General features: G+C 37.3%; 1 protein-coding gene across 3 annotated transcripts in view; it reads left to right on the forward strand.

Moving 5' to 3' along the window:
- The window catches only part of CRIPT (CXXC repeat containing interactor of PDZ3 domain), a 49,912-nt gene that overhangs the window by 559 nt on the left and 34,668 nt on the right, over positions 1-14,685 (forward strand). For 2 of the 3 annotated variants that reach the window (XM_062571928.1, XM_062571929.1), the window contains exons 3-4: positions 72-126; positions 759-862. In XM_062571928.1, coding sequence (XP_062427912.1) covers positions 72-126; positions 759-862 — 159 coding nt within the window. Of the gene's footprint in view, positions 1-71; positions 127-758; positions 863-3,493; positions 6,822-14,685 lie in introns of those variants that run through there. The other variant, XM_062571930.1, reaches the window with a different exon arrangement.

The following is a 14,685-nucleotide window of genomic DNA, read 5'->3' on the forward strand; positions in this document are numbered from 1 at the left end:
ATGCTAATTTAATTAATTGGGCATTTACTTGCGTTTTCTTTCTTTCTTTCTTTTTTTTTTTTTTTTGGTAGAAAGTGGTGGCCGAAAACTGAATGAAAACAAGGCTTTGACTTCAAAGAAAGCAAGGTTAGTATTTAATCCTGATTTTACTTGGCTAAAAAAGTCAGTTTGCTGTAATTGAGACCTATTGTCTGCACAACTGAGCAACTACTCAAACCATGTCCAAAATGCATTTTGTTTTTAAAATTCTTTATGGGGATTGCAGCATGTTATTAGTAAATAATTAGCAAAAGCATGTTTCTTACGTATTTCATAGGAGCTTTCTGCTGGATCAAATATATTATTGTAGTCATCACAAAAAATTGAATGTTAAGTTTGATATTCATATTAGAAGAGAAGCTGGAAAGACTTAACTTTGTTGCCAAAACCACCTCTGCAGTCTCTTCAGCAATACTTAATGTCTGGGGGCTATTTTGTTACCTTCTGCCACCTTTAGTGTATTCTTTGCACAGGGGGCAAGCCATTGCTGGGAGGTGTTTAGTTCAAAATAGTCTAGTATCTTAATAAAAAGACACCTGGTGCTTTCATAAGGCAGGAAGCCTCTCTTTCTGTCTTTCTGGAGACTTTGAATCCATCTTTTCTAAGTTGTAGTTTCCCCTGGAATTTCTGGCTGGCTTAGACTTTTTAGGATGAGATAGTGGAATTACTGTACTTCATGGTGTATAAATAGAGCATGTTTCCTTTCTCCTTTTCCTCAGGTTTGATCCTTATGGAAAGAACAAATTTGCAATATGTCGGATTTGTAAGAGTTCTGTCCATCAGCCAGGGTCTCACTATTGTCAAGGATGTGCCTATAAAAAAGGTGAGATTCACTGAGGATTGAATTACCCCAATTCGGTTTGAAATTAGTAAGTTTGGCCTAACAAAGAGAAGGCTAAGATGAGATTTAACAGCTCTCTTCCTCTACTAATGGGAGGGTCTAGAGGAGATGAAGCCAGGCTCTTCTCAGAGGTGCGCAGTGATAGAATAAGAGGCAGTGGACAGAAGTGAGAATGGAGAAGATTCTAGTAAGATATAGGGAGAATAAACTCACTGTGAGGGTGGTCAAATATTGCAACAGGGACTCAGGTTGGGGAATCTCTGTTGGAGGTATTCAGAGCTCAACTTGAAAAATCATGAGCCCCCTACAAGTTGGCCATTCTTTGAGTGGGGCGTGGTTGGATCAGAGAGCACCAGAGATCCCTTCCAACATAAGTTGTTCTATGATGCTACTTCTAAAATGGTTCTGATTTCTAAAGCAATAGAACTGAAAAAATAACTGTAAGCTCAATCTTGATAATTGCATAAAAAACTGTCACCTATAGCAAGCTTGATCTTTCTCTTAGTATATAAAAAAGGGGATTCTGTAAAAGTCAGTTGCTTGTTGCAGTCACTTTTGTCCTTCCTTCTGTTCCCTCCACTCCCCCTTTATAAAGAATCTAAAATTCTAAATACCTGTCCCAAGGACTTCTGATCTTGGTAAAGTAATAGACTAATCTAATAAAAATAGAATACCTGGGGAGTAAAAGGCAAAGAGAAAAACAAATTCTGTTATAAAAAGAGTTAATAAAGTATCTTTGAAGGAAAATTACGCTTGTATCTTTGTGCCTGAATTGTGAATGTGCTTCTTGCATTGTAAGTCAAGCTTAGCTTAAGCTGCAACTAAAAATTGAAAAGAGTTAAATCTTTATCCCTAGAAAGCAAGATATTGCAGCATGTGATATATAATATGTAAATTTTTTCTGTACTTATGAATGATGTATGAAGAATTGCACTGAAATTCTGCTTCTACCTGGAAGCTTTCTGTCTCCTGTATTCACAACAAGGCTTTAGGATTGTTAAAAATTGGTTTTCGTTTTCCTCAAGGAACTTTTGACCAATTTCAAGCAAACCTTGTGTAAAAGTTGAACATTAAGATATAAAAGTTTTACTAGTCTTGTGAATTTGAGTAGGTAAGCAGAAGGAAGGCCCAAGCTTGTAATTTCCCGAGGAAAAGTGGCAGCATGTACTCAATTATATTTTTGATTTCAGAAAAGTCCACACAGCACAGACACAGGTTAAACCAATTGTTAGCTGTAGAGGCATATCTAACCAGCAGTAAATGTTGTTCATGCAATGACATTATTTCTTTTACAGCTGTGCAGTGTGTCAGTGGTTTAGCACCTGCTGTATGATTGGTGTTTTTTTTGGTTTGCTGGATGCTCAGTGGGTGGCTGCCTGAATCCCCCATGAGAGAACCTTGTTCTTTCTTAAATTTATAGTTGGTTTGGGTGGGCTTCAGGACTTTTGTTTTGTCTGCTTGTATATCTGTCCAGCTAGAAACTGATTTCTTCGTGAAAGTCAGAACTTTAACTGCTTTAGGTTCTAGCTCTGACCATCAGAGACCATGGTTATGATGTGTTTCTTGAAACAGGTGTGGTCTTACAACTTAGTACTTCAGCTGTTGTGTATCTCTGAAATCTAGAGACTATTCAATGTTCCAAAGTTAGTTACTCTACTTAGACCTGGAGTTAAAAGTCTGTGGGTTGAATTTTGCACTCCAGAATAAATCATGTGGTATGTTCCCTGCTGTTACTTTCCCTAGTAGACTATTACACGTGTCCAGTATCACGATGTCAGTATGTGAAGGCATGTAACTCAGCGTGAGGCAACAAGAGGAATTGTCACTTGATGTTTTTTCATTTGCTGATGTATTGTCTTGTAAAAGGATATGTTGCCCTACCAGACAAGAGACCTGGCGCCTTTCTGTTTTAGACAGAAGACAGGAAATATTTAGACCACCAAAAAGAACCCCAAACAAACACTACCACCACCCCCAAACTTGCATACTTTTCCCTGCTCTAGCTTTTCTGCTTGCTGCTCTTTGGTATTAGGTCAAAGTTCCCTATGACATTAGTGGTCAGCTCTGCTTCAATTTTCATATGTTCTTGGTGTCCATTTTCCTCTCTTCCACTTCTCTGTAAATAGCTTAATTATATGAAACTGTACTCCTAACTTTCTCAGTTGTCTGACGTTTCCCACTTGTTAGTCTTTCAGTTAGTGAGCTTATGTGGGTGAGTAAATTTTCTTAGCCTCATTGCTTTCTGTCCCTCCTGGGCCTTAATGTGACTATAGGACTTACAAAGTATAATAACATGATGTTTTTACCCCCTTGCCAGATAGGAGCCTTTCTTGGCTGTGTTTGAGTATTTTGGTAAAATATGAAGGCTTCAGGCACTTTTATGTACTCTCAGAATAGAGCTTATAGAGCTTTATTTTTAAGTGGAAGTACTTAGATATTTGCTGCAAATACTAATTTATATTAGAAGGCATATTACTACCTCTGAATTTGCAATATCTGGTGAGAGCTCTCATAATTATTTTTTGTAAAAGATCTTTACAAGAACATAACTATGCTTTTGAAGAAAATTTTAGTGAGTTTTAAATAACTTATGCACCTTTTGTGTGCTTATAGGCATCTGCTCAATGTGTGGCAAGAAAGTCTTGGATACGAAGAACTACAAGCAAACCTCTGTCTAACTATGTTGCTTGGTCTTTTCATGAACTTTAACTTCTGCATCTTTGTACAGTAACTTTTCTCCAAAATCATTTGTGAATTTTACTTTCTAGAAGATAATAAATCTTGGAATGGGATGAGAGGTAAAGAAAGTCAGATTGTTTGCCAAGAAGTGTGTATGATAGCTGAATTTTGTTTTAGCACTAATGTTAACAGTTATTTAAAGGTAAAGGTTTGTAGCAACTGATAAAGTTCAAAATGAGTGAGAGCTTAGTAGGTAGGCTGAAATTATACTACCATGATAATGCAGATCCTTGAAGTTAATATTTTTATTGTTATGTTGCTATATCTTGCATCTTCTGCTTGTATGATAATAATGTTTTATGGATGTGTAAATTAAGAGTTTATCACCCTCTTAAAGTAGTATCTTCATTTAGTTCTATGCTTATATGTATTTATAATTATTCTCATCCCAAACTGTTATGTGCTCTGCTTTGAAGTACTGCTCTTCTGGTTTTAATGTAATTGGGCTTCTGAGATTTGTTTCTGTATACTGTAGGGTTGGCTAAATCACAAACTGTTTAACTATAAAAATCTAGTGTGTTACTCTACTAGTTCTTACCTTTGCAGTAAGACTGATTAGCTATTGTCAGCCTCAAAGGATTTTTTACGTATGGCACCTAGTGGCCCAAGGCAATAAAATGAGCAGCAATTTCTAATGCTAGGTCTCAGTCTCGTCATTTCTCGAGTTAGTCATCCTTTTAAATACTCACTTTGAAATTGGTTCTTGAATTCTGTGATGTGATTGCTTATGTAACAGTCAAATTTGAAAAATCAAAACACCCTTTCTTCAGCAGTAGTTTGAGATAAGACTTTAAATAGACATCTTTTAACATGTTGGCCTGAATGTGCCTCTGCATTTCTTTTGGTTAGTATCTACATAAGAAAACAAATTCTATTATGCAGAATAGCACTTACTGTTTGCAGGGATTCTTTGTAACAGTTAAAACGAAAAAAACGTTGCACTAATATGGGGTGAAGTTTTAACTAAGACTCCCTTAAGTGCTTACTCCTCTTAGCAACCTCTTATGCTTTTGCAACTTTCAATCATAATAAAAAAACTGTCAATGGGAACATCCCTATTAATAGATACTCCGGTTTAGGTTTTCCTTTTGTTCTGCTATCTGTTCCTGAGACAACTGCTTAAGTAATGGAGACTGCACAGTTTTTCGATATAGTAGTGGGAGAAAATAAAGAGTACCTAGGATATTGTTATTCTCTTTACTCCTAGCTCCTGCCACACTGTGCTGTAAGTAGCCCTTGAAAGCAAGGTTGTTTGACACATCCTGCCAATTCTGCTGACCTTCTGCAATTGCTAAAATAGCAGTTCTTTTGAACAATTTATGTCTACTAAAAAGCTTTGTCAGGATTGAACAAACTGGGTTTCCTCCAAAAGAAAAGGGGAATGCTGCTGCCCTTCATCCTAATAGCTTCCACCTGTGTGAGCAATTGCCATTCTTTTCTGTCAGTAAGGACAGGGAACTAAGTCTGGAATTGTGAAGTCTTCTGACTTGTTACAGTTGGTGAGCTGGTTGCAGTGGCCTTGAAGTACAATGAGAAACAACCTTTTCTAGTAATGAGATCTGAGGTGGAGTGTGTACAGAGGTAGAAACATAGGCAGTCTACTAATTATATCCAGGAATGGGAGAAAAACTTGGAATGTGGAAGCAGCAGCTACCTCCTGAGAAGCTTTAAGCCTTAAAAAAGAAGCCACTGTCTTGAACAGCTTGCTTTTTTAACAGCCCCAGCTGACATGCCCAAGGTATGTGGATCAGCTGGTGGTGACTGGTAGCCCAGAAACTTAATTTCCATGTGGTGCTGGCCATTTATTTCCAAACAGCTCAAGGAATTCTAATATTAATGCATGGTCTCTAAATTTGGAGCGTCCTTTATACAGATTAGTACAAAATGTCTCATACTGGCTTCACGTTTTGCAGTAGGTGCTTGTCAGCCACAGTCTCTTCTGCAGTACCCTCTTGCTTAGTCATTGTCTTTTTTCAGTCCCCCAATTGAGCTCAGCAAGCTGTAGCAGGTACAAGAAAAGTCCATTTTGAAGCCATTTCTTGATCTTTTGTACCCTTAAGTTAGCGGCTGTAGACATGAAAAGGAAGGCTTTATGTATAATTGCAAAAAATGGGGCCAAAAGTGTTTGGTAACGTTGCTTGTCTTGGCTGCAGCAACAAAATGTGAATACATCTCTGTAAGTCCATGTGCCTGATTCCTACCTTGAAAAGATAGAGCTGTAATCCATAATGCCCATATAGTTTTAAAAATGATTAAACCACCTGAGAAGATATGAACCATCTGATGGTTGTGGAAAACATACTTATTATTATGTGGAATTGTTGCTACAGTGAACAGTGATCCATGGGCCATGGCTACAGCCATGGGGCACAGAGGAGGCCATGGTTAGTGTGGAGAGCGTGTTCTGGAGGAAATCCTTCTCATGCTGGAAAAAATAGAGGGAAGAGATGGTTGTTTGAATTTGGTTACTGTGCTGGTTTTATGTAAAGGAGTTTCATCAAAGGAACTTACTTGAAAGTGCTAATTCTCTGACTTCTTTTGTTCTGTCCTTTGCCTTTCAGCGTATTTTCTGTAACTAGGACTCATTACTGTACAAGTAGAATAGGGTTAAATGTATGAAGAATATTAGAAGTGACAGTTGCAAACTAAGTCATTCTAATCACTTTAAAGAGTTAACCTGGGTTAACTACACAGCTAAGTGAATCAGTTTCGTGCTAATAAGGAACATTTTAAAAACGGTTGCAAAAAGTAAGCTTATAAATGAAAATCTAAAAATTTCAAATGAGATTTATAATCTATAATATATTGGTAGGACTACTGTGTTTTTCTGGGAGACTGAGTTATATATATAAATCTGTATATTTAATTTTGTTTCTCCTTCCTTTATGGAATTAGCAGATGTTCAGCATGTTTCCAATTTATTCTTCACATGCATGAATTCAGGTTTTGGGTCAAATTGCTACAGATGATTTCAGGGTGGCAGATTCTGTGATATTAGAGAACTTTTCACGCTCTGTAGATATGTTCTGTCAGACTAGTTTTGCCATTTTGTGAATAAAACATCCTTTCTTGTCTTTCTAACGTTTGCCAGTATCTTCACTTTCAAAGCATGACTCCTCTTGAATCCACTGTACAAATTGAATGTTTATTGCACTCTGTAAATACTGGCTTTGAATAAAGTCTTATCTCATTTTGCATTTTATTTAAGAGCATTGTACATTTAAATAGTATGGTCCTCTGCTCATAATTATTTTGTGAATAGAGCTTTTATCTATATTCTGTTATTGTACAGCTGCTTTTGCATGTTAGAATGCATCTCAAGTGAAAAAAAGGAAGAGAATTTGTTTTTGGTTTTGGCTTTTTTTGTTATAGTGGAGATGAGTAGTGGGGTTTGTTTTTGATGTGTATATGTTTGGGATCTTCTGTTTGAAGATTTCAAACCTTTTCAGGCTCATGAGAGTCTGTAAAATTTGTTGGTGTAATAGTCAACTTTCATACAAGCCTCTTTTCCTCAAAGAGCATTGTCTTAGAAACCCATTGCTTTAGATATAGAGCACAAGCCCTCTCCTGTATCTCAGAACTGCACCAAAGTTCAAAGAGATCTTAGTAAGCAAGTACTTAAGAGTTAAGTTTATGTATTGCTCTGTTCTGATTGAATAGTTATATAAAAGCATTTGATGTTGATACTAAGAATTTCATACTAGCACTTGCTGCCTTTCCAGAGACATTACGTAAGGAAAAGCAAAAAAATCTGTAGTGGAATATTGCCATTTCCATTTAATGTATTCTGCTCAGTACATTAATATTCCCAGATGATCAGACTGTCCTCTAGATCACAAGTTACATAAGAGATTTGTGCTGCCAAATTTAGTTGGATTAGAATTTTCTTCAGTACTACTGAATTCCTGTACTGTCCTTGCTTTTTTTTGCATGATAACTGGCTTGAGCCAAGTATAAACAACATTTTGATAGGTGTTGATTGACAGGAAAGGGATTACCTGTGATACCAAAAGTATTACTGTTCATGTAGCCAGTGCCCATGCACGTAGCAGTCAGTCACAGGAAAATCTAACAGGGACCATTGAAGTGTCCTCATTGTATCAGGGCATTCTTGTATTCTTCCCATCCTTCCCAAGTGTTGTTGTGATTTTACCCTGTTCATATTGCTGCGTAAGCTAGAGAAAAGACCATTCAGGATAGTCATTCAGAAATGCCATACCAAGATGCTATGGCTATTTTAATTTTTTGCCTGTAGAAATGTTTCTTTTTCCTCTTAGGCTTATTCTGTCCCTTTCTTTTTGGAAGGATGGCAAGAAAAACTTTATGCCTTATATCCAGGGGTATCACCGATCTCTCTGCATTGACTTTTTCTTGAGAATGGCCCAGACTTGTACAAATGTTTCAACAAAACTGAGAGGTACAGTTTTAAGGCTATAACCCTGTTCCACCTATCTATTTGTTCTGATATCACTTCCTGTCATTAGCACATCTCCGCACTGCCTCAGAACATGGCACTAATACTCCCTTTCAGTACTAGCTGAGCATCACTGTACTGAGAGGCACTGAACAGTTAGGCCAGGACCCTTTGCCAATCTCACTGTCACAAGCTCTGGGGCAAGAATGAATAGTGCCTTTGTGCTATCTGTAAGCATGAGAGGTATTTTTCCAAAATTAAAAAATGATAGATTGAATTAAACAGCTGCATGAAGCAACACAAAGGACCATGTCACTGTATTTTTCCAACACATAAAAGTGCAAGTTTCCCAGCCAGGGAGAGAATCCGCAGCATGAGATATTCATTGTTCTTTGAAAGACAGTAAACCAAGAGAAGGAGCAAGTTACCCGGCTAGGGACAGTAAGCACTTTGTAGATAACAAGAAAGCAAATGTAAGGTTTCTCGGGGATATGATCAAGCAGAAAAAAGGCTTTCATGGTACATGTGGAAACGTACTGTGAGAACATTAGTATCTCCAAGCTTTCTGTGCTAAGAGTTCAAAACATAGTGTTGAAACCAAGAGCATAATGCTTCTGAATTTGTTTGAATATAGTTTTCTAGCGGCACAGCCATGTACAGCTAGCAGGTTATTAAATTAGCATTAGTAGTTGAAGTAGATATGCTTATTGGTCACATCAAGAGGTCTTGCTTTCAGTGCCCTCAGTACGAGGGCAATGCGTCTAGTTAGTAGAAGGAGCCTGTGGTTTCACGTTTCTTTTCATTGTGTGGCGGATCTGCTCTAACAGGCTTCCGTCTTGTCACATTAGCCACTTCTGCCCATCTGACCTCCACTTAGCTGCGTGAGTTCAATTATATAAAGTGACTATAGTCACTTTTTAACCTGTTTTGGTGAACTGATACGATTTAATAACAAAAACAGAAAACAAAAAAAAAAAAAAAAGAAACAAGCTTCAGGAAGGGAAGTTACTGGAGCCGGTATGGAATCAGGTTAGGGACTAGCCAAGTAAACCATGAAACTGTGTCCAGCAGAGTGAGAGGGTGAGAGGCAGGGACTAGAAAGTAGTGCAGACAGATGTCTGTGTGAAACCCTCCTAAATCAGATCTGCCATTATTGGCAGAGTAACATGGAGTCAGAGCTGTGGCTTTTTATCTTTTCTGGGATGAAGTTTAATTTGAGATGGGACCTCTACACTGAGCATAAGATTCTGGAGGTAAGAGACAAGTCATTAATTTTTTCTGGATTGGAACTGGGCTTTCTGTACTGCTGTAATTACATATATTGTAAAGATGGGCTAATTTCTGTGATTTGCTCTGGAGGTTGGAGAATCCAGGAGTGGTCTTTAAGATATTACTGCCAATCGTTAGCTTATAGTATTAGTTGTTTAATAAATACTGTAGCTGTATTATCCAAGAATGCTGTTTCGGCATCATGGGGTTCTCATGCTTACAGTATCTTACCAGATCACTGGTTTAGAAAGGAAGTGGCAGGGTGCAGAACTGAATACTGGTGACAGAAAATTCACCCTGAATATCATCAGAGAATGAACACATTACCATATCACAGCAAAGGTTTGCTATGAAGGAACGATATTTCTGCTATCCTTGTCAGCAGAACTGGATGGACAACCTGATTAGACGTGATGATGGCCCTGACAAATAACAGAGCCAGATGTTTCTTTCAGTGAGGATTATAAATGTCTTACAGTGAACAGCGGTTGGTTTTGAACTGCTTCTCTTTCTTGCAGACATGTGCTGTTGTGAAAGAAGTTATCATCTGAAATTGCTCACAAACTGATTTCTTGCTGGCTTGCACCAGCAGGGCGGAAGGTAGCTTGCTTAGAAGGCCAAACATAGATGTGATATACATGTGCTCATCATGTCTGGCTAACACCAGCAGAGAACGAGCTCTCTGTTGATAAGGAGTACTTGCTTCTCCCTGTTTAAGGCAGCAGGAACAGATGTGTCAAAGGGAGCTGGAAGATTTTGTTTGAAATCTTACCAAAAAAGGCTGAGAGGAGTAATCTCCCTTTGGATTTTGCTGATAAAGATGATTTACTTGCAGGGTTTGTGAGGACATTTTGGAAATGCCGTTATTTTTTGTCTTGCTGTAACTCATTTGTAATGAATAGCAAGTAGATTATTCAGGCACCACTGAAATGATGGCCAAATAACTATCTTATTAAGCAGACATTTCCAGATTGCCTTTCTAGTGGTAGAAAAGCTCTAGAAACTATTACTTCATCCTTTCTGTTTCTCTCTTTGCAACTGAAGGTGCAAACTGAACTCCACAATGTTAGCAATTCATTCAGGGTGATTTTCAGAAATAATGCATAAGCGCTTAGAGTATATGCTTAGAGTATATTATATGCTTGTCTGCCAAGAGGCGTTGGAGAAACAAAAGCTGATTTTTTTTTTCTTCCTCGTTATGGCCATGATGATTGAATATTAATGTTGTTAACTGTTTTGGTTCACATACAAACGCACAAAGTTTGCAGTTGCCATTTTCTACTGGCTCATGGGTCTCATAGGCATCTTAAACATATCATTATTAGGCCATTCATCAGGAAGTTATTCCCCACCATTACTTTTCTGTTACTGGTTTTGCTAGTATACAGAGTAAAAATGGTAAGGTCACAGGTTGTTCTAACACTTCACGGTTCTGATACTTTTGTTTAGTAACCCTTCAGTGCAACAGGCTGTATGTGGAGAGGCATTCACTGGTCTCAGGGAGCGGGCGTCTAGCCCTGTTGCACGGCCATTTTTTGTTAATTAAGATTATTAAATGCTAATTGGATTAAGCAAAATGGTTACTCTGCTGTCTTAAATATCTATCTTTTCATGGAAGATTATTGGAAAAAAGTGATGATGTGCAATTTCAGTGATTTGCTTCCTTTCCTGGCTTCTAAAATCATTGTTTTCTAGAGGATGGGAAGTACACAAAAGTGATGTAAGCGAAAATTTATTGTACTGATTGTGAAACTTATTTGTTTGATTGTTTTATTTTATTTTATTTTGTTTTAAAGTAGTCTCTACCTAATAAGATTTCACAGAAATCATGAAAAGTGCAAGTGTATTTTTGCGTATTTCGAAGGTGTCAGCCTGAGTTTGCAGAGAGCCTGAAACAGTAATTTGGATTAGCTAGGTCTTAAAATAGATCCCTGCTTGGATGATTGGATATTAGTTGCATTAATTGCGCTTGTTCTCATCAGGACATGTAAAATCTTCATTCAGAAGTACACCAAAATGGCACATTTCTCGAAGATAATTTTCCAGCCTACATTGGGAGGGAGTGGAGAGGTATGCAGACCAAGGTGGATCTACATGGATTTGATGAGGCTTCAGTGAAGGTGAAGGAAGGGGCATGGCACAGTCACTCTGGGCAGTATCCTGTAGTGTTATTGTGGTGGCTCTGTGCAGAAAGGCTCCATGTGCCTGTTCTAGAAGTAGCTAAGAATAATGTGTTTGTTTTCCAGGGCAGTGGAATTCATGCTTTAGGAGTCAATATTCAAATTTAATGTCTGTTGCAGATTTCAAATTTCAACATTTCAAAAACTGACCTGTGAAGCTATTATGAAGCTTTTATGAGGACTTTGCAGAGAACAGTGAAAGCAATTGAATTATTAAGATTTTCCTGATAATACCTCCATATTTTTTATTTCATCCAGATTTTGTATTATAACTACCCTCCTATACCTGTCTAACATACAGGCATGTGTTGTCACTGAACTTTAAATATAGCATTAATAAAAATAATTTAAAAATAGACAACCTGTACATGAAGTATAAAAATGTTTTTAAAGAATGTCACATGTATTCATTACAAAGGAGAAAACTTTTTTAAATTAATGATCTCAGCTAAGTTCAAAACAAATGATCATGCAAATACTAGGGATGTAAAATCACTTGGAATCTCCATGCCTTTTTATTCTATAAAAGATTATATGAAGATGTTTTTATTCAAAACCATGGGAATTGGGTGCCAGGAACAGTTTTCCAAACGATTGTTAAATTTATTCGATAAAATAATTAAACGTTTCGGATTGTTCATATATTAGGCTAAATATGACATAAATAATTTTTGGATGTAAATATATGGGTTACTCAGGTTTTGACGAGAGCACCTGTCACGTGCTAGATGTGAAATGCAATTTTATAAAGACTGCTCTGCCATAAAATACCATCTGTTCCAGCTTTATTTCTGTCTTTATTAGTAATGAAAAATCAATGCTCAGACTGAGGCAGGAAACTGTAACACTAGCAACAATAAAAGTGTGTGGTACACACCTAGGTACTTCTGTCACTGAGCCCTTGGCAAGTATTAATTTTCCCTCACAACACCATGTGAGGTAGATAAATACGAAGCATTTAGCTGATTTGTCCAAGGCTACCAAGGGAGCTGGTATCAGGTTGGTGTTAGAGCTCATTTAAAAAATTGGGGCATATGTATACTGCTAGGAGATGACTTGTCTCTGTGTGGCCTTGAGGTGTAAAATATTTTTGATCTCTGTGTGACCAGGACAGGCTAAGATGAGAGTTTGGCGTGAAAGACTGTTTAATGAGGGAATTAGCTAATTCAGTAACCAAATAGTTTTTAACATGGTATTTAAAGAAAGAAGGGGTTTTTGTTGTTTATTTGTTTTTACTGGAAGTCCACTCAAGCAATTTTTCTGTAACATTTAGTGTGTATGCATATGCACATGTGTGTGTACGTAAGTTTTAGCTCAAGTACTGAATACTTTGAGTTATACAGCACTTTATTCATATAAACATTTTCTTCTCTTTATGAGTTCAATTTTCAGTTTTGAGTGAAGTTAGGTCAGAAATATATGATTATATTTATTTGTGTTGTTTCACACACAAAGCAATATTTATCAGTAAAACTTGTTTTTGTTTGAACACCTATGGGTTATGATACATTCTCTTATTCCACTGAAGATAAATGCACATTGCAGACTGTTGTAGGACAGTGTTTTTATCGAGATGGGTAAACAGGATGACAATACCTTAAGGATTACACAACTTTATGTCAAAATACCTTTGTGTGTGAAAAAGGTAATATAAAATTGTTCCAACTGAGAATGCTGGGAAAAAAAAAAAAAAAAAAAAGATATTAAATCAATCAGTAATCTGACAAGGGGAAAAAATTATAGAAGATAAACTTTGAATTCAAATTCAGATTAACAGTCAGAGTCTGCCACTTGGCCTGATGTAAAATAGTACCTTTTTCTCCAAATAGTGATCCCAGTTTGGTTCAAAAGCCCAGGTGTTTAGAGGTAGTTAGGAATCTAATTAGTACCGAATTCTCAATTTCATTGAGAATGGTTGCTCACATCAAACTGTGTGGGAAAGTACTGCACAGCATGAATACAGGACAAAAAGCAGCCTCCTAATAATTATATTTATCATCTCCTGGAGACACATTCTGTCTAGTTTAGAGTTGCTGTCTGGTCACTGCAGGGTTATTCCAAATAATAAAAATTCAGCTTGCCACTAGGAAGGCAAATAGTGATATAGTAGTAGTAGATCTTTTCCCTATTCATTAGGATCTGGAAAGATGATTTGATTCCAGAGATCTTGATCTTCAGAAAAATCCTAGTGCCACATTGTTGATTGTGTGTTTTCTTCAAAAGTGGCAAACAAGATCTCTGCTTGCAAGATTTCCAATCTAGCAACAAATAAGTTGCTTTGTGGGTATGAGTTAGCCTGTTAACTGGTGACTGAACATTCGGCATATGTTGAAACAGGTTAATAGTACACTACTGATTTACTGTGATATAATGCAACCCTTTGCAAATGTATCCTAGGAAATTGCTTCAGTTTAAGGAAAAGGATTAAAACATATTTTTGCACCAGACGGCTAAGCAAATACATCTTCATCCTCTCTTCTATAGATTCTGCAGCAGGTCCACATTAAAAACTGTATGTGTTTGAGAATCCTAATTTCGAGATGTGGAAACATTCATGCTGAGGAAAGGATCAGTTCTGGACAATGGCTCTCCACATGCACTTACCCATATTTCATTCTAGTCCACTTAACCAAATTTCTGCTGGTGACTCTTAGAAATGGGCAAGTAATTGCCTCACGATTTCTCCAGTGGGATAAGACTTCCAAATGGCAGCTTCCCAGACAGCAGTTCCTGAGGCATTGTGGCTCTCCTGTCTTTTCATGCCATCTGGTAATTTTAGCATGCACCTTAATTTTGCCAGCCAGAAAGAATAGAGGACAGTGTAGAAGCAGATTACATCAGTACTGTATCTTCTGGCTGTTTTCATAGGGGGGAACACCGGCTGAGGAGACTTATTATTTTCCCTGAAGTGTCCTTGGAAAGGTAACCAACAGTATCCTTTGAAGTGGGACACAATCTTCAAGAGTGAAGATTAGGATCTAGATCCTTAAAAGTGTGCAGTCATCTAGCACTCACTGAAATCTGCTTAATATCTGAATATCTTTGGGAAACTGGGGTTAAGTTTGTCTTCTCTAGGCTTTGTTGGTTGTCACTGGGATGAGATTGTTTTTGATTTCTTGAGAAAGGATGAGTAGGTCATTTTAGACTCAAGCTAGTACAATGTCATAGTGACATACTGTGAACAGTGGGAAAACACCTTGTCT

The sequence above is a fragment of the Rhea pennata genome, chromosome 3, assembly GCF_028389875.1.
Source record: "Rhea pennata isolate bPtePen1 chromosome 3, bPtePen1.pri, whole genome shotgun sequence".
In the NCBI taxonomy this organism is placed as follows: Eukaryota; Metazoa; Chordata; class Aves; order Rheiformes; family Rheidae; genus Rhea; species Rhea pennata.